This window comes from Pteropus vampyrus, unplaced genomic scaffold (genome assembly GCF_000151845.1).
Source record: "Pteropus vampyrus isolate Shadow unplaced genomic scaffold, Pvam_2.0 Scaffold135, whole genome shotgun sequence".
Classification (NCBI taxonomy): domain Eukaryota; kingdom Metazoa; phylum Chordata; class Mammalia; order Chiroptera; family Pteropodidae; genus Pteropus; species Pteropus vampyrus.
The window spans coordinates 475,752-496,332 of NW_011888916.1; the positions used below are offsets into that span (position 1 = coordinate 475,752).

Sequence of the window (20,581 nt, forward strand, 5' to 3'; positions counted from 1 at the left end):
TCCTAACAGTGGAACAGAAGACTTTATCCTGCGCACACTGTTTGCGGGTAAAGTCCAGTCAACTTTACGTATCGCTTAGGTTGGAACCCAGGGTTTATTAACCAAGGATCTACTTTCTTTTCCTGGGGCTCTTTTATGTCCAAGGACCTGATCAGGCCCCAAGATTCTGCCACTGACGGGGGTCACGTTTGCAACTGAGACCTCTCCCCCTGAAACAGACCAAGTCCCGTCCTTATGCCAACTGGAGAATATATTCTCCCAGCCTTGGCTAACCCAGAAATCAAGAGGTTTCTCCCTGGAGCCTCCTAGATCTCTTTTTTCAGCCCTGTCAGCCAGGGCTTGAAAGGGTATGAGCTCAAAAAAGTGTAAGCTTTTCATCACACAGATCTACTTATAGTACATGTATAAACTGAGGCATGTCACTTAAATTATCAGTCTGAAATCAGTTTCCTTGTCTGTAAATGGGAGGCGATAGCACCTACAGCAGCAATCTCCAACTTTTTTGGCACCAGGGACCCACGATTCTATGAGAATCTAATGCCTGATGATCTGAGGTAGAGCTGAGATGGTGATGCTAGTGCTGGGGAACGGCTGCAAATACAGATGAAGCTTCCGTCGCTCACCCACTACTCACCTGCTGTGCAGCCCAGTTCCTCATAGACCATAGACCAGCACTGGTCCGCGCCCTGGGGACCCCTGACCTATGCATGGAAACCTTCAGCACATATGCCATGAATGAGGAGGAGATGGGGCAGCCACTGGTTAAGAGTAAAGAGCAGTTAAGGCTGCTCCCCTGTGCCTTTCTGCTTGAGCCTGGACTACACTGGATTCCTCCCTTTATTGGCAGGCCTGGTTTTGGTCTGCATACAGACCTGCCTATGCCTCTGTTCCCATGGCCCTCCCCTCAGGCCTAGCTCCAGAGCCCAGGGTGTTGCCTGCACCACCAAGTTAGGCAGTGCTTCTCTCCTTGCTTCCTGGCCTCACCCTTGTGCAATTTGAAGGGTGTGCTCAAAAGGGGCTTTGTCATGACTTCCTCTTGCCAGCCCTGCCCCGGGATCCACCTGTTCTCTTCCACACAGAACTGTTCTCTCTACCCATGACATACTATCATCATTTGGTGTTGACTTCCAGCTTCAGGACAAATGACAGAAACCTACGTATATCAGCTTAGGCAAAACAAGGGAACTCCTGTCCTGCCATACTGAAAGACATAGAAGTAGATTTGGTGTCAGGCAAGGCCGGATCCAGATATTTAAACAGTTTGGGCAGGCATTTGTCCTTGTCTCTTAGCTCTGCTCCCCTCCGTTGACTGCTTCATTTTCAAGCAGGTCTTCTCATATTGTGAAAGGTTGTCCCCAGTCCCCTCTAAGGTTAGCCACCACAGTAGAGAGAAAAGGTCGCTGTTCTAAAAAGTCCAAAGGCTGTATCTCGTTAGCCAGATCTGGATCACATACCCCACTTAGCAAGAATGGGATGGTTCCCCTAAGGGAGATGAGGCTGCCATTTCTAGGAGGTAGAATGCTACGTGTTTACGAGATACTGAGACCTCAATGAGCCAGGGGACACAGAGGGAAATGACCCTGCCCATGACATCAGTCATGCCTGGCCCGCTTAGGGGACTAGCAGTGTTTTCGGTTCTGTCTGGAGGCCTCAAAGTGAGGTGATGTGGACAGAGTGGAGTCAGGCTGAGTAACATAGGGTCGGGTATCTGGGCGGAGGAGTTGTTGGGGAACCATGCAGGAGTTTTTGACAGGGAAGTGATGTGAGCAGATTTGTGTCAGCTGTTTGTGAAGGGCCAGTTATGGGAGTGGGGGCCAAAGGCCGACAAAGCAGGAGGAACAGTGAAGATCCCAATGCAGCAATCCAGGCAAAGGTAGCAGTGGCTTAGACTTTGGTGGTGCCAGGTGCCCGTGGATTTGGAGAGAAATTAGTGGGTTTGAAAGATTTTAGGCAATGCATTAACAGGACCTAAAGAATCATTGGATATCTGGTTTCTGGGCTGCAGCTTGACCCCTGTGCAGTGAGATCAGAGGTTAGAGCAGGTGGTCTCTGCAATTGCTTTCAGCTCCGATTCTGTAGTTTTGCACTACGCAAGCAGCAGTGTCTCAAACCTGTAGTGGAGGTGCTTCTGATGGGACACCATAGGTCTTTTGCATTTTAGGGGTCCCCAGCAAGGGTCTTCTGAGATCCACACTTTCTTTGGTGCCCTCTGGTCACTTAGCTTTGCTGCCTGCCTTCTCTGGCCCTGCTGCAGGGGTGCCCATGAAGGACACACTCATCCTCTGCCCACCAGCTATGACCCGTCCGCATGCCAAGCATGCCTGCCCGTGACTAGGACTTGCCTGCCTTCCCTCCCTCTGCATGTTCTGAATGTCTGCCAAGCTTGCAACTTTGGGGGAGTGGGGTATCACCAGGCTGCACCTTGAACTGAGAAGCTCAGAAGTGCTTCTGATTCGGGGAGCCCAAGGCCGGAGGTGGTGGCCTGGCATAGCCACCCTCCCCCTTGAGATCCTTGTTCATTGGCGCAGAAAGCCGTCTGCTTGGCGCCCTCATCATGTTATTGCCATCATCATGCCCATCCTGCCCGCGGACCACGTCCCTGGCCCGCCCCGACCCCTTACCCCTGCCCAGTCTTTCCTGAGGGGCAGCCCCTCCTCTTGTGTTCCTAGGCTGTGCCTTGAGCATGGGTGAGGTCCTGGCAGGTGGTCATGCCACTGTCCTGGAGGTGGAGGCAGTGTCTCCAGAGAAGGTGGCCATGTCACTCTCAGAGTAACTCTGCCATGCCCTAGCCATGCTTCAAGGACCCTCTGCTCTAGGGTACCTGGACTACTCTCACTGGTGCCCCAGCTAGCCCCTCTGGAGACCCTTGGTGGGGGTGGGTCAGGAGCAGGTAGGGGCAGGCACTAGAATGTGGCCTGACTAGGTCTGGCCCTTGCACTGAGTCCCTCTGTGACCCTGGGCACTTTTGTGGACTCAGTTTTCTAGGCTGTAAAATGGGAGCTTGATTGCGGACCCTCGTGTTCCAGACAGTCCCTGAGCGGGGGCTACTTCCAGCCCAAAAGTGGGGTGGGAGATGGTAAACCAGGGCCCAGGGACTCCACCCCTCCTGACTCTGAGGTGGGTTTGGCTCTGACAAGAGGGAATTCCTGGATGAGGGGCCCCTGCCCTTCCATCCTCCCGCATGTCTTGCCCAGCCTGTGAGTGCCTCTCTCCCTCCTCCCGCAGTGCGCCGTGTGGCTCCTCGTTTCTCCATCCCTCCCAGCAGCCAGGAGGTGATGCCGGGCGGCAGCGTGAACCTGACATGTGTCGCAGTGGGTGCGCCCATGCCCTACGTGAAGTGGATGATGGGGGCCGAGGAGCTTACCAAGGAGGACGAGATGCCAGTTGGCCGCAATGTGCTGGAGCTCAGCAATGTCATGCGCTCTGCTAACTACACCTGTGTGGCCATCTCCTCCCTGGGCATGATCGAGGCCATGGCCCAGGTCACAGTGAAAGGTGAGTGCCACTAGCATGCCTGCCTTGGCCTGTGGTCTGCCTTGTCGCAGAGCACAGCAGGAGTCCCAGCACCCATGGTGGGCAAGCGTAGCTGCTGTAGGCCCAGGCTAGGCCCGGGGTTGTTGCTCTCTCCTGGATTCACCGGCTCTGGGGTCCTCCTGGCCCTCAGTGGTGGAGGGAAGGGTTTCTGTCATTATTATTAATAGCTAACAGGTACTGAGTCCTGCGGGCAGGTTCCATGCTGGGAAGCACAGATTACATTGTTCACTCTCAGCGTCACCCTGGGAGGTAGATGATTTCATCATGCCCCTCTTACAAGTGAGGGAACTGAGACGCAGGGTCACACAGAAGTAATAACGGAGCAGGGACTTGAACCCTGGAGGAGGCATGATTTCATAGCAGGCCTCTTTAACCACTATAGAGCATCTGACCCTCGGGTTTCCCAGCCTCCTGGCAAGAAAGATGTAAAATAGTAGCCACGGGGTATGTAGGCTCCCCAGAGCCCTGGGAAAGGTGTGCATATAAGCAGGCTTCTCTGGGCTCGTTGCTTCTACTCTGCTGCCTCTGATCCATCCTCCATCCTGCAACTTGAGTGATCTTTTTAACATGTAAAGCAGGAACGTGTCACTCCCTTTAAAGAAGAAAAAAAAAAGCTTTTTAGTCTCTTTCCATGGTTCTTAGGATAAAGACCAAGGTCCTCATTGCAGCCTCCCTCACTGCCGCACACCCCACGTTGATACTCTGGGCTGCTCACCCAGCCTTGGTTGTCACTGGCTCCATCTTGCTCTCCAGGTCTCCGCTCTGTGAGACGCTCCTCAGTCACCCTCATCCAAGGAGATTCCCTGGATTTTTCCTCACCTAGCACCCTGCTTTCTTTCAGCCCTCGCGCATACCAGAATCATCATTATCGACGTGTTGGTCACTTCTCTCGTACTGGGCTATAAACTCTATGAGAGTAGGGACCTGACTGTGTGACATATGTCCTCGGCCCTAGCATAGTACTTGACACTCGATAATTATTTGTTGAATGATTAGTTGTGGACCTGGGACTTTTCCAGCTTCAATTTGAGCCATGCCACAGGATGTGTGGGATCAGTAGCCCCATCACTCTTTCTGAAATCCAGGACCACTCCTTGAGGAAATACCTTACCCCTCACCAGTCCCTGTTACACATACCCGCCAACAGGTGTGTGCAGGTGAGCTGCACCGGCAGGTCTCTGCTTCCCAGCCTATGTGTCTCCCATCTGCATAGAACCTGGGCAGGCCACGTCACCTCTAGATCTGTTTGGTAGGTGAGTCACAGGGGCTGATACGAGTGTCTAGGGAGTCCCAGAAGTGACAAAAGTAGACAGTAGCTGATTCAGGGCCCCTAGGGCCACTGATGGCCTGGCCACCATCCCCCCCACCAGGTTCCCTCAGAGGTCACTGTGGGCTTTCAAGGCCATTCTTCAAGGTTGGCTGTGGGGGTCAACCACACGCTGGTTGGATGACCCCCAAGGGCAGGATTGGCTTCTGGGGTCATGACCTCGGGTAGCCCTGAGCCTTCCATTTTGTCCCCAGCTCTGCCAAAACCTCCGATTGACCTTGTGGTGACAGAGACGACTGCCACCAGCGTCACCCTGACCTGGGACTCAGGAAACTCAGAGCCCGTATCCTACTATGGCATTCAGTACCGTGCAGCAGGCACGGAGGGTCCGTTCCAGGAGGTGGACGGCGTGGCCACCACTCGCTACAGCATTGGCGGCCTCAGCCCTTTTTCAGAATATGCCTTCCGTGTGCTGGCGGTGAACAGCATCGGGCGAGGGCCACCCAGTGAGGCAGTGCAGGCACGCACAGGGGAGCAGGCACCCTCTAGCCCGCCGCGCCGTGTGCAGGCACGCATGCTGAGTGCCAGCACCATGCTGGTGCAGTGGGAGCCGCCTGAGGAGCCCAATGGCCTGGTGCGGGGGTACCGTGTCTACTATACTCCCGATTCCCGCCGCCCCCTGAGCGCCTGGCACAAGCATAACACGGATGCCGGGCTCCTCACCACCGTGGGCAGCCTGCTGCCTGGCATCACCTACAGTCTGCGTGTGCTGGCCTTCACCGCTGTGGGCGACGGCCCACCCAGCCCTACCATCCAGGTCAAGACACAGCAGGGAGGTAGGTTTGGGCAGCACGCTGGTTGGATAGCTGGGGTGGACAAGGCTGTGCCATCACCTCCTTTCAAGTGGGCTGTGCACTTGAGAACTCTAGGAGGATGAGGGCCCATATTCTAGACACACACAGACACTTGGGATCCAGGATGAGGGTGTAGGGGTGAGGATCTGCCTTCCCCTGGGTGCCCCTGCTCTCGGGGGACTGGTGAGGCTGACAGCACCTGGCATGGGGTATTGCAGTGCCTGCCCAGCCTGCAGACTTCCAGGCCGAAGCAGAGTCAGACACCAGGATCCAGCTCTCGTGGCTGCTACCCCCACAGGAGCGGATCATCAAGTATGAGCTGGTATACTGGGCAGCAGAGGACGAAGGCCAGCAGGTGAGCACCCAGCAGGGGCAGGAGAAGGAAAGAAGGCTGCTCTTGGTCCCTGAGGGTCTGTGGTGGGCTCACCCAGGCAGACCTTTCTGGATTTCTATAGTTGTGTGGGCACAGCCCCTGGGGTTCTCTTTGGGGCTCTGTGGCTCACGCGGTCTCCATGGTTCTATAGTCTTTTACTCAGTGATGGGGACAAAGTCTCTGTGTTTGTCCTTGGGTCTCGCAGGCTCTGGCCCTTATGACACCAGCAGAGTCCTACAATTCCCCTGGGGCCACATGTCCCAGGTGTTGCCATGGCATGTGGTCTATGAGGTGCCTGTGATAAAGGCTGTCCCTTCTGTGGTCCGGGTGGACATATGGCAGCTAGCCCTGGAGCCATGGTGGGTCCAGATGGATCCAGCTGTAGTCCATGTTGGGGAGCAACTTCTGAGTGACCTTTGAGGTCAGAGCAGTCAGTGAGTGCTCCCTGCTCTTCTAGCACAAGGCGACCTTCGACCCCACCTCCTCCTACACTCTAGAGGACTTGAAGCCTGACACACTGTACCGCTTCCAGCTGGCCGCCCGCTCCGAGATGGGGGTGGGTGTCTTCACCCCCACTATTGAGGCCCGCACAGCACAGTCCAGTAAGTGTCTCCTGAGGCCACCGCCTGCTACAGCTGGGCTGGGACACAGACACATACACCCTCCCCTCTACCAGGTGGGTGGTCAGGTGTGCTGGGCCCTGGACTGGCCTCTGGTCTGGTCTGGGCTCTGGGTCTGGAGAGACCCAGAGAGGGACAGGTAAGTGTCCTCTAGTTTGCGTCTAGGCGGCTGCTGCCTTTGCTTCTCCCTGCCAGACTCCTGCCCCCCTGCACTTCCCCTTACCCCACCCAGGTAAGTTCTGTGTCTGTGACCCATCTCTTTCCTTCACCCACCTCTGTGCTGGTCACACCAGCTAACTGGGCCATCCTCAGTGGTGGGACTGCTATAAATCCTATGTGCCAGACCTGCTTTGGCAGCCATCTCCCTCCCTGTATCCCCACACCTTATCTTACCATCACCCATATTCCCTGCCTCATGCCCCCCACTGTGAGTACATGTGAACCATGCAAGCACCCTGAGCCAAATTCACATAGCACATCTGAGAGAATGAGACCATCTGACTGAGCGTGTCCATGTGCCTGCACTGGGACTGTGTGGCCATCTGTGTGTGGGACTGTCTGCAAACACTTTTGTGGAGTTGCGTATTACTACTGTAAGTTGCGTATTACTACTGTGTAAGGCTGAAGCTGTGAGCGTGTGTGTGACCATGACCTGACTGTGCAGCTCCTGCAAGTATGTGTCAGTGAGTCTCTGTTGTGCCCCTATAATTGGGACTGTAAGGCTGTTTTTAGGATTGGGACTCAGAGTATCTCTGGGTGTCTGATCCATGAGGATATCTGTGGGTCTGTGCCGTTCTCCCAATGACAGACTGAGACTAGAGCTGATTGTCTAGCTACGTGGCCACAGCTGGCCGCTGTCCACGAGGCTCTATGTGATAACAAGCCTGTGAGTGCATGGCTGGATTAGATAGTGGCATTGAGATAATAGCACATGGTGATGACCTTATGCATGGCAGTGTCTATGAGGCAATCCACGTCGTATTCAACTGCGTATGAATGTGCCAGTGACATCAGAAAGCCATGTGTGACCTGATATTCATGAGTTCATTCCACAAGCCCCTCTTGCACTCTTGCTGGGTGCCAGGCCCCATGCATAGTACAGGGCCGGCAGCATGACCCTGACATGGCCTCTGTCCATGGGGATCCTAGTCTAGTGGGGCAGACAGCCATTAAACCTGCAATTATCCAAATGAGTTTTTAATTACACTTGTGTGGAGTGCTGCGAAGGAGATGAACAGTGGAGAGATGATGGGATGGGAACCTTATCTGGTCTGAGGGATCAGGGAGGGCTTCCTAGGGCGACACAGAGGCCTCAGGTCAGGGGAGTCAGCAGGTTGCCAAGGCCCTGAAGGAGGTAGGTGCTTGGTTCTGGTCCAGGGCAAGCAGCAGGCCAGTGTGGCTGGAGCAGCCGTCAGGCCACAGGGACAAAGGACTGGCAGGAGGGCCGGCCAGCTGCTGTGTGTGCATGCATGGGGCTTCTCAGCAGGATCCCGGAGACCAGTGAGGAGGCTGTGCAGCCGTCTAGGCAAAAGATAGCCGCTCAAGTGAGGTGGTGGTGGATCAGAGAGCTGTCTGGGATGCTGCTGGCCAGGACTTAGGGCTGAAGGAAAGGGAAGCATCAGGTGAATTCTCTGTTTCTGGCGTATAGACCTGGAATAAGCGTGGTAGCACTCTGGAAAGTAGAAAATGGGACAGAAGCAGGCACCCAAGCTCAAGACACTGTTCAGCATCTGAATGGTGACTCTTGCCAGGCTGCCAGAATCCAGGGCCTGGGCTGGAGGTGGAGGACCTTGAGGAGAATGGCCGGAGATGGGAGGAGATCCAAGCGAGAGGATCTTGCAGGTTGGAAGAAGAGAGTTTCAAGAAGCAGACGAGCTTCTGCGGCTAAGAGATCAGCGCCAGAGGATAGAGGAGGTTGAAACTACTCTGTCCCGTGGCAGAGTGGGCTGGGCAGAGAACAGACTGGCAGGCAGTGTGGAGGGCCCAGGTAAGGCAACAGGGAATGTGTTCAGGGGATGCCAACCTGACAGAACAAGTGCCTTCTTCTGCCTGCCCCAGTGCCACCTTGGAGAAAGCAGAGAGTTGGATTCATTCAGAGTTTGGTGCGGGCTGGACTGGAGCACGGAACAAGAAGGAGGCGAGGGAGTTTGGGATATTGGGATGATGGTGAGCTTCAGTGTCTGGGCTGAATATTGACGACGGTAAGGGTGGTGGGTTGATGGACAGAGGTCCGCAGGAGTTGAAGAGGAGGCACAGTGCTGGAGGCCTTGAGCAGCTGGGCTAGAACAAGAGGCGAGGTCTGCAAGGAGATGCTGGAGGCCCCAGTTTGGGAGGGCCGTTCCCAGTAGTGGCATTATCTATGGGAGGAGAGAGTCTTGGAGATGAGGGCCTTTGGGGCCAGTGAATTGAGGTGGCTGCTGAAGTCACGTGGGCAGGGAGTGGTGGCAGAACTTGAGATGCCAAGGAAGCCCATCCAATGTCAGTGGAGTTCTGAGTGGGACTAGGGTCTGAAGTGTCACTGGAGCAAGAAAGGCACAGGCTTGCCTCCTAACCCCCGAGGAGCCCATTGAGTGAGAGCATCTGTCAGGCGCTTTTTCTTCACACTACCCCGGGGCCCATTGGCCTCCTTCATATCTGGCCTCCAGTCTCTCTGGTCACCTGCGGCTCAGCACAGACACTCTGTCCAGGCAGGCACAGGCTGAGGCATCCTTGTACCAGAAGAGCCTTTGAGGCCAGTTGTCCTCAGAAGAGAAGAGCTGTGGGCACAGCATCTGGAGAAGTTCTCTGTATGTGGCTGTGTATGTGACCGGGGGCAGGGTGTAGGTGGCACGGACCCCGTGCTTATGCGTGCCCGATGCTGTGTGTTCGGGGCGAGACGGCATATGTGTGTGAGGCACTGTGTTAGAGCCCCCTGTGTGTGAGAGACACCATATGTATGTGTGGGAGACACCGTGTGCGAGAAGGGAAGGAGAGAGGGTGGGGGAGTGCACACGCACGCCTGTGGACTAGCAGAGAGCGGTTGGGAGGAGAGGGAACATGGTACAGAGGCAGCCAGGCTCTGGCAGCAGTGGCAGTGGCCTACCTGGGGGACCCTGGAATAGCCATTGCGTACTTGGGGAATGCCTTGCCTGGGTGAGTTTCTTCTCCTCTGTGACTCGTCGCCGTGCCTGTGACCCCCCGCTCCATCTGCCTGCTTCCCCCCATTTGTCTTCCCCAGCCCCCTCCGCCCCTCCCCAGAAGGTGACCTGTGTGAGCACTGGCTCCACCACAGTCCGGGTAAGTTGGGTCCCACCACCCGCCGACAGCCGCAATGGCATTATCACCCAGTATTCGGTGGCCTACGAGGCGGTGGACGGCGAAGACCGCCGGCGGCATGTGGTGAACGGCATCAGCCGAGAGCACTCCAGCTGGGACCTGGTGGGCCTGGAGAAGTGGACGGAGTACCGGGTGTGGGTGCGGGCGCACACAGACGTGGGCCCCGGCCCCGACAGCAGTCCGGTGCTGGTGCGCACCAACGAGGACGGTAGGTAGAGTCACCAAGGGGAAGGGCGGGGAGGGGAGGCCTTCCGCCTGGGCACCACCCACCTTGCACCCCAGGCCCTTTGCCTCTCACAAGCCCAGAAGGACTTCTCTTCCTGGTGTAGGTTTAACAGCTGAAACTGAGGAGAGGTGTAGCTTATGGGAAGTAGGGATTAGTTTATGTCCAAATCCCAACATTTGGGGCTGTCCCCAAGGCAGCTGGAGCCTTACAGGCTAAGGTGGATGAAGCAGCCCCACCTCAGATTGGAGAGGTTAAGACTGGGAAGATTGGTGCAAGACACTCAAAATAGTCACCGAGACTCCACTTAGGCTGGACGTTGGCATGATATCGAGCCCCAGGAGGAGATAGGACAGGTTATGCTGACTTTTGGGTAGTCAGAGGCCCCTTCCTTTCCCACCAAGTGAGGTAGCCCTGAGCCAGAGGGTTCACAGGCTTCTGGTCTCACTCCTCTGCCAGGCAGACGGAGCCCTCCTTGTTCCTCTTCAAGGACAGACAGTTTAAGGAAGCTACATCAGGGCCTTTCTTGGGTAGTGGGGTGGCAAAGGCTGGGCCCTGGAGTGTGCTCTGCCCACCTGAGCCAGGACCCATACGCCAGGCCTGACTTCCTTGTCTCCCTGGTCACCAGTGCCTAGTGGGCCCCCACGGAAAGTAGAAGTGGAGCCGCTGAACTCCACTGCCGTGCACATCTCCTGGAAGCTGCCCGTCCCCAGCAAGCAGCATGGCCAGATCCGCGGCTACCAAGTCACCTATGTGCGGCTAGAGAATGGCGAGCCCCGTGGCCCACCTGTCATCCAGGACGTCATGCTGGCTGAGGCCCAGGTGCGCCCCTGGGAGGTGGGGTGGGTGGGCTGGTGAGACCAGCATACTTGTTTCCTTTTTGGAACCCAGATTTGCTCCCCTCCCTGGCCTGCATTCAGACTGTGAGACTAAAATGTTTTTCTGTGTCAGGCATGGGAGACACCGAAGCCAGGAGGTTAGGGTGATGTTTCAGCAGCCCTTCCTCCTTTGTCTTGGATCTGCCCAAACTGCCAACCCAGGCCCTGCCAGCTCCATCTGCCCTGGTGACAGTCCCAGCCTTGCAGTCACCTCTGTGGCTCAGAGTACTAGCACTGAGAAGCGCTGTCTCCACAGACCCAGGCCTCTATGGTCACCCCAGGCTTCAGCCCCACTAAGCCCTCCTTTGTGGTTTGCAAGGAGCACCATCATTGTCACTTCAGGCTGGTCTTTTGAGATATTCTTCCTAGATGGTACTGAGCTCTAGACAGCCACTCTTCCCATAGCCAAGAAAAGGGCAGGGAGAACTCTCCTGGGTAGTCTTCTCCCCAAACTTGGCCTTTGGTCATTGCCTAGTTCTGTGAATGGCCAAGCTGGAGTGTTGCTCTCTGCACCTGGCCCCTAGGAGGCTGACTAAGCCCTCGATGTTCACTCTCAGTGGCTGGACCTGCCAGCCTGACTGCATCATGTCTCCTCTCCGCTGCACTTCTGTCTCCAGGGGATGGTTATTCTGCCCGTCAGCTGGGGGTGAGGTCCCTGGGGTAAGCTCAGCACGGAATTGCTATTCAGATGAAGAACCTAGGGTCCTGGGAGGTGATGTGAGTGGTCCAGAATTTCCCAGTAAGTGGGTGGCTGAGCCTGGATAAGAAGCCAAGTCTCTGGATGCCTGGGAAAGGGCTGTGATTACTAATGCGAGTTCCCTCCCAAAATACTGTGCCGAAGAGTCATAACACCTGGAGTGTTGTGCTTTCAGGGTCTCCCCATCCAGGATCGACATAGGGCAGTACTGAGCCAGCCCTGAAGGAAGGAGCCCACATTCCCTCCAGAACCACTCGGCCCTCCCTGTCCAGCTTTTCACCCTGTCTGGGCTGGGATCAGGGGTGTAAGCATGTGCCCTGTGCTCGACGTGCTGTGCTTGTGGGTGAACACCCATACAGACAGGCTTTCATGCCTCCTGCTGGACCCAGTCCTCTGAACAAAATTCCTTTTTGCTCCCTTCTTCCCATCAGCCTGCCAGAGTGCCGGTGCCAAGAAAACAAGGGGTCAGAGGAGCTGTGCATGTGTACTCTCCTGCATTCCTGGGGCAGGTTGAGGGCTCCTCCTGGAGCCTTGCTGGACACACCCACCCAGAAACATCCCAGGAATGGGCTCCCTCAGCCCCTCCCATCCTGGGGGCCAGCAGCACAGCTGCAACCAGTGGGGTTCCAGAGAAGCCATTTAGGGTGCCCCTTTCTGGTCCCAAGTGGTTTGAAGCGAGCTGGGCTGTCGGAGGAGGGACACTGCCCTCTGGGCCTCAGACATCCCGAAATGGCGGTAAACATGAGCCCAGCCCCCAGGGAAGCCAACTGAAAATGGAGGGCCTGCCCATGTGTTCCCCGTGGGACTGGGTCATTCTGCTCCGAGCCAGTAGGAGAGCAGATGGGGCCTGGCCGCAGGGCCCAGCTGTCCCCTGAGCACCCTGTCAGGGACACCACAGCCTGTCCTTCACCAAACAGCACCATCTGCTAGAACTATGGGGTGCATACCCCGCCACAAGTGTGTAGCTCTTTATGTACATCTTCCTCCGAGGTTCGTCTTAGGTTCTCATGGTCCCTGACTGCACCTCCCTGTGTCTTTCTGTCCCTTTCTCATGGTTTCTCTTTCTCTTCTGTTTCTGTCTCTCCCTCTCACTGACTCTTTTTGTGTCTCATTCTCATCTCTCTCGCCTTCCTTCTGATCACGTCCAGTCCTCTGCCTCCATTATGCTCCATTTACTTTGTCTTTCCCTTCTTTTTCACTGTCTCTGACACAGGAGAGGTGTCCTATGAAGACCTCCCTGTCCAGACCCGGCTTAGACAGTACAGATCCCCACCAAGCAGGGAACCTAGAGCAGCGTGGGGCTCAGCCACACCCGAGAAAGTGGCCGTGGCTGATGGGGGCCTGATAATGGCCTCCCCCGCCGCCCCGTATCCAGTCCCACTCTCTTATTAAAGGGCTTTCCAACAGAGCTTTCCAGAACAGAAGGAACTGGGCCCATTGGACAAAGGCCAGACCAGCACTGTGAGGGTGGTTGGGCTAGAGGACCCTGTGGTACCTCTCTCTCGGAGATGTCATGGACCATATTTCATATTTCTGTGCCATGCTATACACCTGCCAGCCCGCAGCTCTCCACAGTGCCACAGAAGACACATCACTACCTCCATCTGTCCAGCTAGTACACCTATATGCTCTGTGGCCTAAAGACTGTATGAAGAAACAGTCCTAAACAGTTGCCAGTCCTACAACACGCCTTCCCACATCGATGAGATCTCTGGCGTCAGGAATAGGGGTCTGAGTGCTTCCCCTGTGCCTTTGGGGCAGGGCCCAGACTCTGAGTTTGGCATTGACACCTCCGTCTTGCTGGCCAGCCGGCCACACCACACCACCTCACATCCACCCTCCAGCCATGGCGCTTACTGTCCCCAGGACACTCTTCCTGCCTAGGATGACTGTAAAATCTATTGTTCCAACTAGGATACTTTTGAGAGAGAAAGACACAATAATCATACCATAGCAAGAAGCATAGGCCAGGACTGTCTTCGGCAAACCAGGGTGTACCGTCATCCTCCCTTGCTCACCCCATGATGTCTTCTCTCCACTCTCTGCCTGAGCTGTTGAGCTCACCCCCTATGTCCGGCAGCTTGGCCCTCAGAGCACCTCCAAGTCACACTCTCTGATCTCAGTGGCCCAGACCCTTCCCTCCTCATCCCTGGCACACAGTTGGGCTCATGAGGCAGGGGCTGAGATCTTCAGGTGGGGAGTGCTCCTGGGATGCTACCCTCATGGGGCACTTCAGAGGCCTACGTCCTCCATCTGCCCTTCCCAGGCCAGGCTCTCTCCAGGCCAGAGTCTTTCACATCCTGTCTCCCTTTCTCTCCCTCTCCCGCGGTCAGTGGCGGCCAGAGGAGTCCGAGGACTATGTAAGTAACAGGTGTGCAAGCACGGGCAAGACCTGGGTCAGGTGGGCTCGTGGGCCACTCCTCCTCCCCTGCCTTTCCTTCCAGCCTGAGCCATAAGATCTACAGGGCACCAGCCACATCCAGAGAAAATAGGCATTTAGATGGGAGCGCCGAGCTGAGCAGCAATTGGCATTTCCTGTAATCCTTACTTCTCGCCTGTTGAGCAGCAATTTCAGGCCAATGTTCATGATCGACCAGGGCCTGGCCCTTGCTCTGGCCAGATGGGGATGGAGTTAAATCTGATCCTGATTGCTAGGCTTTATTGATCTCTGGAGTAAACAAAAATCACCTGTTCTGGGCACAGGCTGGGAGGGGAGTCTGGTGAGCTGGGTTCCGGCATTGGTGCATTCTGGAGCCCCAGCCCTGGGATACCTTCCAGCTGGGGCAAGAGGGGGCCTGAGTGGGGTTTGGTGGTGGCTGCAGTGGCCCTCCTGAGGCTCAGAGCTGGAGGGATACCAAGGCTGGTGGTGACAGCTCTGTTCCCACTGCACGGTGGTCCCTTCTTTCCACTCTTCCCTCTGGATGATATGATTTGGCTTCCCATGGTGTTTCTCAGCATGTCCAAAAATGATCCCCTGGCTGGACATGGGCATATGGGCAGGGCCAGCCAAGGCTAGGGGACACTGCCTTGGCTGACTTCTCAGGTATCACCAGGCCGATGGGGAAGTATGTTCCCCAGGGTTGGGGTTTCCTGTCCTTGTCTCTCCTTCCTGTCTCAAGAGGTATTGCAGGACATAAGGTGTTCGCAGAGCCAGTGCCTCAGTGGGGATTAGATGGGGTTCTGACTTGGTCCTACAGGGTAGTACCTTGGCGCAGTCCTCTACCTAGCTTTATGGGTGTGCGTTGATATCTACAGGTGGCCTTCTACCTGCTTAGGCAGGAAGAGCTATAGGCTGCATGCGTGCATGCCATGAACCATTCAAGATGCTACATGCATGCAAGGTCCTCATGCCATGTGTGCATAGACTTCACAAGGTATCATTCACAGTACAATGGAGTGAAAGAACAGTGGGGCCCTTTGTTCTTGTCTGAAAGAAAGAATGAGCTGTCTATCCCAGGCGTACTGCTGCTGGGATGGGTGGGGTCCTCCTGGGCACACACCCCACCTGCCTGTCCTGCCTCCAGCAGAGGCCAGCATTGCACAGCAGCCCTTCCCAGGACCTCTGGCGCTGTGTGCTCTGGGGACTCCCCACCAGCTAAGGTCCTGCAGTGCCTGGCCTGGTCTGGCCTCTCCTTGCCCTCCTGTGATAGGAATGGGCCCCTCCTCCTCCTTTAGGAAACCACCATCAGCGGCCTGACCCCAGAGACCACCTACTCCATTACTGTCGCCGCCTACACCACCAAAGGAGATGGTGCCCGAAGCAAACCCAAAATTGTCACGACAACAGGGGCAGGTGAGTAAGGGGTCAGGGACAGAGCTGAGGGAGGAGCAGCGAGGAGGGCAGCGTCAGAACTAGTGCCTGGTTGTTCAGTCCCAGGCCGGCCCACCATGATGGTCAGCACCACAGCCATGAACACTGCCCTGCTCCAGTGGCACCCACCCAAGGAGCTGCCTGGTGAGCTGCTGGGCTACCGGCTACAGTACCACCGGGCCGACGAGATAAGACCCAATACCATAGATTTTGGCAAGGACGACCAGCACTTTACTGTCACCGGCCTACACAAAGGGGCTACCTACATCTTCCGACTTGCTGCCAAGAACCGGGCTGGCCTAGGTGAGGAGTTCAGGAAGGAGATCACGACCCCTGAGGACATGCCCAGTGGCTTCCCCCAAAACCTGCGTGTGATAGGGCTGACTACCTCTACCATGGAACTGACGTGGGACCCACCAGTGCTAGCGGAGAGGAATGGGCGCATCACCAACTACACCATGGTATACCGTGACATCAACAGCCAGCAGGAGATGCAGAACACCACTGCCGACACTCTCCTTACTCTCTCCGGCCTCAAGCCGGACACCACTTATGACATCAAGGTCCGCGCACGTACCAGCAAAGGCGCCGGCCCGCTCAGCCCCAGTATCCAGTCCCGGACCATGCCCATGGAGCAAGGTGTGTGCTGCAGGCATGTGGCTGCACCTGGGGAACTCTGCTGTCCTTGACCCACTGACTTCTGGCGACTGATCCACCAGCTTCTTCTGTGTGACCCTCTAGTCTCATGACTTTGACCACTAACCTCTTGTGAATGGGTGCCACATTCTCGGTGTGTGACCCCTGATCTCTGCTGTCTTGACCTATTAACCTCTGCTGTGTGATTCCAGTCTCTTGTGTGACCTTGACCCACTGATCTCTTTTGACTGTATCACATTCTTGGGTGTGTGACACTAATCTCTTGGGGCCGTGACCCACTGACCTCTAATGAACGTGCTCCACCATGCTCTGGTGTGCGGCCACATGCTTCTCATGACTGCATCCCACTGACCTGGAGTCACTCTGACCTGGTGTCTGAGCTCCAGCTATGATCCATGCACTTGTAGAGATCCCGACCGTGGGTGCTGTGGCATCTGCCGCCTGGGTGCTTGCTGTGTAAAAGAGCTGGGGCTGGGAGCTGAACCATGTGATGTGAAGCCTGGTTCTCTGCAGCTATTCCTAACCCCTGTGCCCCAACAAGCGTCTCTTCCTGGCGGGGAACCCTTCGGGCCCGTTCAGTCCACCCCAGTTAACACAGCCAGCACTGACTCCCTCCTTATGTTCCACAGTGTTTGCCAAGAACTTCCGGGTGGCAGCTGCAATGAAGACATCTGTGCTGCTCAGCTGGGAGGTTCCTGACTCTTACAAATCAGCTATACCCTTCAAGGTGGGTGAGGGCCACGGCCAGCCCAGCCCATACTCGGGCATCAGTCCAGTCCCACTGTGAGTGTCTGTGTGTGTTCGTGACACAGGATTCTGGTTAAGTGTGCACGCGAGCTCCCACAGGCCCATGATGGGCCGCCTCAACTCATGAGCTGCCTGCCCCCTTCCCCGCAGATTCTGTACAATGGTCAGAATGTGGAGGTGGACGGACACTCGATGCGGAAGCTGATTGCAGACCTACAGCCAAACACAGAGTACTCATTTGTGCTGATGAATCGTGGCAGCAGTGCTGGGGGCCTGCAGCACCTCGTGTCCATCCGCACAGCCCCCGACCTCCTGCCACACAAGCCGCTGCCTGCTTCTGCCTACATAGAGAACGGCCGCTTCACCCTCTCCATGCCCCATGTGCAGAACGCCTCGCTCATCAGGTGTGCAGATGAGGCCTTGGGGGGAAGGGCAGGCCTGCTGCCACCAGCACCGGTGATGACAGTCCTCATTCCCGCTCTGCTCGCCCAGGTGGTTCTACATTGTGGTGGTGCCCATTGACCGTGTGGGCGGGAGCATGCTGACACCAAGGTGGAACACACCCGAGGACCTGGAGCTGGATGAGGTGCAGGGATGGGCCAGGGTGGCATTTATGACAGCCCTTTGGCAGTGGTTGGCTGTGGCCCCAGTGGCTCCTCCAAATTGGAATCACTTTCTAGTCGTTCTGGTTGGCAGCCAGCCCTTTCCCAGGGGAAAGGGACTCTGAGGTGGTCCCCAGGAGTTTTAGAGAACTCCTGGAAGCTTACAGAGGATCCTCTGGAGGGATTTTCCCAGGATCCCTGGGGAGAGAAGAAGCAGAGACGTCTCTGCAGATCTCGAGAACCTTGAGTCCTGTAGACTTTAGAGGGTCCCAAGGGTCTAGAGGCCAGGGTGGGGCTAGAGGGGAGCCCCAGGACGTTTGGAATTCCCATCCTCTTCTCGCAGCGGTGTGGAACCAGCTTATTCTAGTTAGGCAGAGGAGCAGGGGTTACTCTCTGGGTTGGTGGATTGGCGGGAAGGAGTGACATTGTCACGTCTGGTGTCCATCATTTTTCTGAGGCAGTGGATAGGCTCGGGCCCTTTACACAGAAGGTGAGCCCTGTGCCAGCCCAGGTGGCTGACATCCCTGGCCACAGGCCTAGGGGTACGTGTTCCAAGATCCGATGTTACTCTGTGCTCTGTTCTGTCAGCTCCTGGAGGCCATCGAGCAGGGTGGCGGGGAGAGGCGGCGGCGGCGGCGGCGGCAGACGGAGCGGCTAAAGCCATATGTGGCCGCTCAGGTGGATGTGCTCCCTGAGACCTTTATCCTGGGGGACAAGAAGAGTTACCGGGGCTTCTACAACCGGCCCCTGTCCCCGGACCTGAGCTACCAGTGCTTTGTGCTCGCCTCCCTGAAGGAGCCTGTGGACCAGGTCTGCCTGAGTCCCCTGGGTCCTCCGTACCCCAAGACCCTAAGCCTGACCCGAGACCAGCTTAGGCTCAGACACTCTGAGATCCCAGGCCTGGGGAGCCCTTGAGACCCTAGACCTGCACAAGGGATCTCAAGACACCAGTCCCTAGGACTCAGAAGGTCAGACCTAATCGACCCTTGGGACTCAGTCAGCTGACCAGGCTTACGTCAGCAAGCCCAGCAAGCCCAGCGTAGCCCAGCCCCAGAGCCCTTGCTCTAGGTTTGGTGGGCAGAGGGTGGGAGATCTCACACTGAGCTCACCTGCCGTGCTATTCCTCCACTGGGCCACAGAAGCGCTATGCCTCCAGCCCCTACTCTGATGAGATCGTGGTCCAGGTGGCACCAGCCCAGCAGCAGGAGGAGCCTGAGATGCTGTGGGTGACAGGCCCAGTCCTGGCAGTCATCCTCATCATCCTCATTGTCATCGCCATCCTCCTGTTCAAGAGGTGAGTGCTGTGCTCAGGACTCCAGGGGATGGCCACCTGTCCCTGGACTCTCAGGCCATCCCTAGGCGTGGTTCATTTGGGCACAGAGAAGCCTGCACCAGCCTGCACCCCAGCTCTGGGCTCGGTGGGAAGCCAGGAGGAGCAGAAGCAGTGTGTGTGCACATGTATGTCTGTTACCCAGATGTGATAAGCTGAGTCTTCACAGAGGGCTGGTTCACATGTATCCATGGGTGTGTCTGTCCATCTGTCTCTGTTTTAGTGGATGTGAGCATTTCCCTCTCTCAGCTTCAAGATACTGCCCTCTCCTGGTCTCCTACCTTCAACACTTCCTCTGCCACCATTCCTAGATGACTCCCTAGCCTGGCTCCTGGTTAGAGCTAGGGAGGTCCAGACCGAGCTGCAGGCTCACATGCCCATGGACATTTACTTAGCAGACATTTATTGAGTGCCTGCTGTGATAGCAGCATCCACTGCTGTCCTAGACTCAGTGTCTGGGACCTTCCCCAAAACCCTCCTCCCATCCCCCTAGTTACCAACCAAAGCTGGTATCACCTTTAATCTTCCTCTTCCCTCTCGCTCCACTGTCTCCTGTGAGTCCTATCCTGGTTATCACTGGGTCTGCTCCTCTTCCCTGTCCCGGTGGGCTCTCCACAAGATAATGTATGTGTAGGTGGTTGGGGACCTGGCACACAGCATGCCTCAGTCCTCCTTGTCAGAGTGTCCCCTTCCTATCCATCCCCCTTGCAGCCTGAAAGGTATTACCAAGGATTTAACTTCATCATCTCAATTTAAAATTTTTTAGTGGCTCCCAAGATAAAGCCCCACCTCTGTAACCTGACAGTTAAACACCTGGCCAGTTTGGCCCCTGTGCTCCCAACATCGTCACACTGAGCTAATGCATTTCCCTGCCGGCTTGGGCTATGCCCTCTCTACTCTGCAGCTTTCCCACTCCCTGTCCACCTGGCAACTTCCTTCTTATCCCTTCAAGCCTCTCTTCCAGGCTCTCGCTTGGTTCCCACACTGTCCCTCATCTGCCCTAGTGATGCTTCATTGGGTACATCACTGAGCCTGCATTTCCAGCACCCGGGACAAGGCTGAGCCCACATGACACCTCAGTGAACGCTTGTCAATGAACATATGTTGGTCCGTGTGTCTGAACATGTCTCCATGTATGAGTTCCTACTCTCTGCCCCATCTCTCCCCTGCCCCTAACCCCTGATCTCTGACTCCTAACCTGGACCCAGTGCCTCCTTCCTGAAGAGTTGGCTCCCTCCTCCCAGGGTGAATAGGACAGGCTGTCCTGGTCCAAGGCATGGAGACATGTGAGCGGGGACCTGAGGAGTGTCCCCCATACCCACTCATGCTCCTTCCCACTCCCATCTGGGTCTTGGCAGTCCCCCCCCACCCCGTGAATGCCATGTGGGTGCCATAGGTCCCATAGTGCCCCCCCACGTCATGAGAGGGCCTGAGTGCTTGGCGGAAACAGTGACCATTCCTTTCTTCTGTCCTTGCCTGTCTCTCGGGACCTAGTAAACAAGAAAGGTAGGAGTCATTCCTTCTCTCTTCACACGCCTCCCCTTTCACTTCTTATCCCTGTGTACATTTTGGGCCCAGCAGGGAGGGGCAGTGCTTTGAGCGGAAGCCTCCTGGCTTGTGGCTATCTAGTCAGCTCAGCAGGCTCTGGGCAGGCTCTATCACCCTCTCCATTT

General features: G+C 56.2%; 1 protein-coding gene across 6 annotated transcripts in view; it reads left to right on the plus strand.

Moving 5' to 3' along the window:
* Positions 1 to 20,581, plus strand: part of PTPRF (protein tyrosine phosphatase, receptor type F) — a 75,833-nt gene that overhangs the window by 42,663 nt on the left and 12,589 nt on the right. For 2 of the 6 annotated variants that reach the window (XM_023534956.1, XM_023534959.1), the window contains 14 exons: positions 3,226 to 3,495; positions 5,056 to 5,637; positions 5,874 to 6,010; positions 6,486 to 6,630; positions 9,866 to 10,171; positions 10,815 to 11,008; positions 14,095 to 14,121; positions 15,437 to 15,554; positions 15,618 to 16,211; positions 16,859 to 16,956; positions 17,127 to 17,380; positions 17,469 to 17,562; positions 18,167 to 18,388; positions 18,718 to 18,872. In XM_023534956.1, the coding sequence (XP_023390724.1) occupies positions 3,226 to 3,495; positions 5,056 to 5,637; positions 5,874 to 6,010; positions 6,486 to 6,630; positions 9,866 to 10,171; positions 10,815 to 11,008; positions 14,095 to 14,121; positions 15,437 to 15,554; positions 15,618 to 16,211; positions 16,859 to 16,956; positions 17,127 to 17,380; positions 17,469 to 17,562; positions 18,167 to 18,388; positions 18,718 to 18,872 (3,196 nt within the window). The remainder of the gene's footprint in view (positions 1 to 3,225; positions 3,496 to 5,055; positions 5,638 to 5,873; positions 6,011 to 6,485; positions 6,631 to 9,865; positions 10,172 to 10,814; positions 11,009 to 14,094; positions 14,122 to 15,436; positions 15,555 to 15,617; positions 16,212 to 16,858; positions 16,957 to 17,126; positions 17,381 to 17,468; positions 17,563 to 18,166; positions 18,389 to 18,717; positions 18,873 to 20,581) is intronic. The other 4 variants (XM_023534960.1, XM_023534957.1, XM_011367523.2 and 1 more) reach the window with 3 other exon arrangements.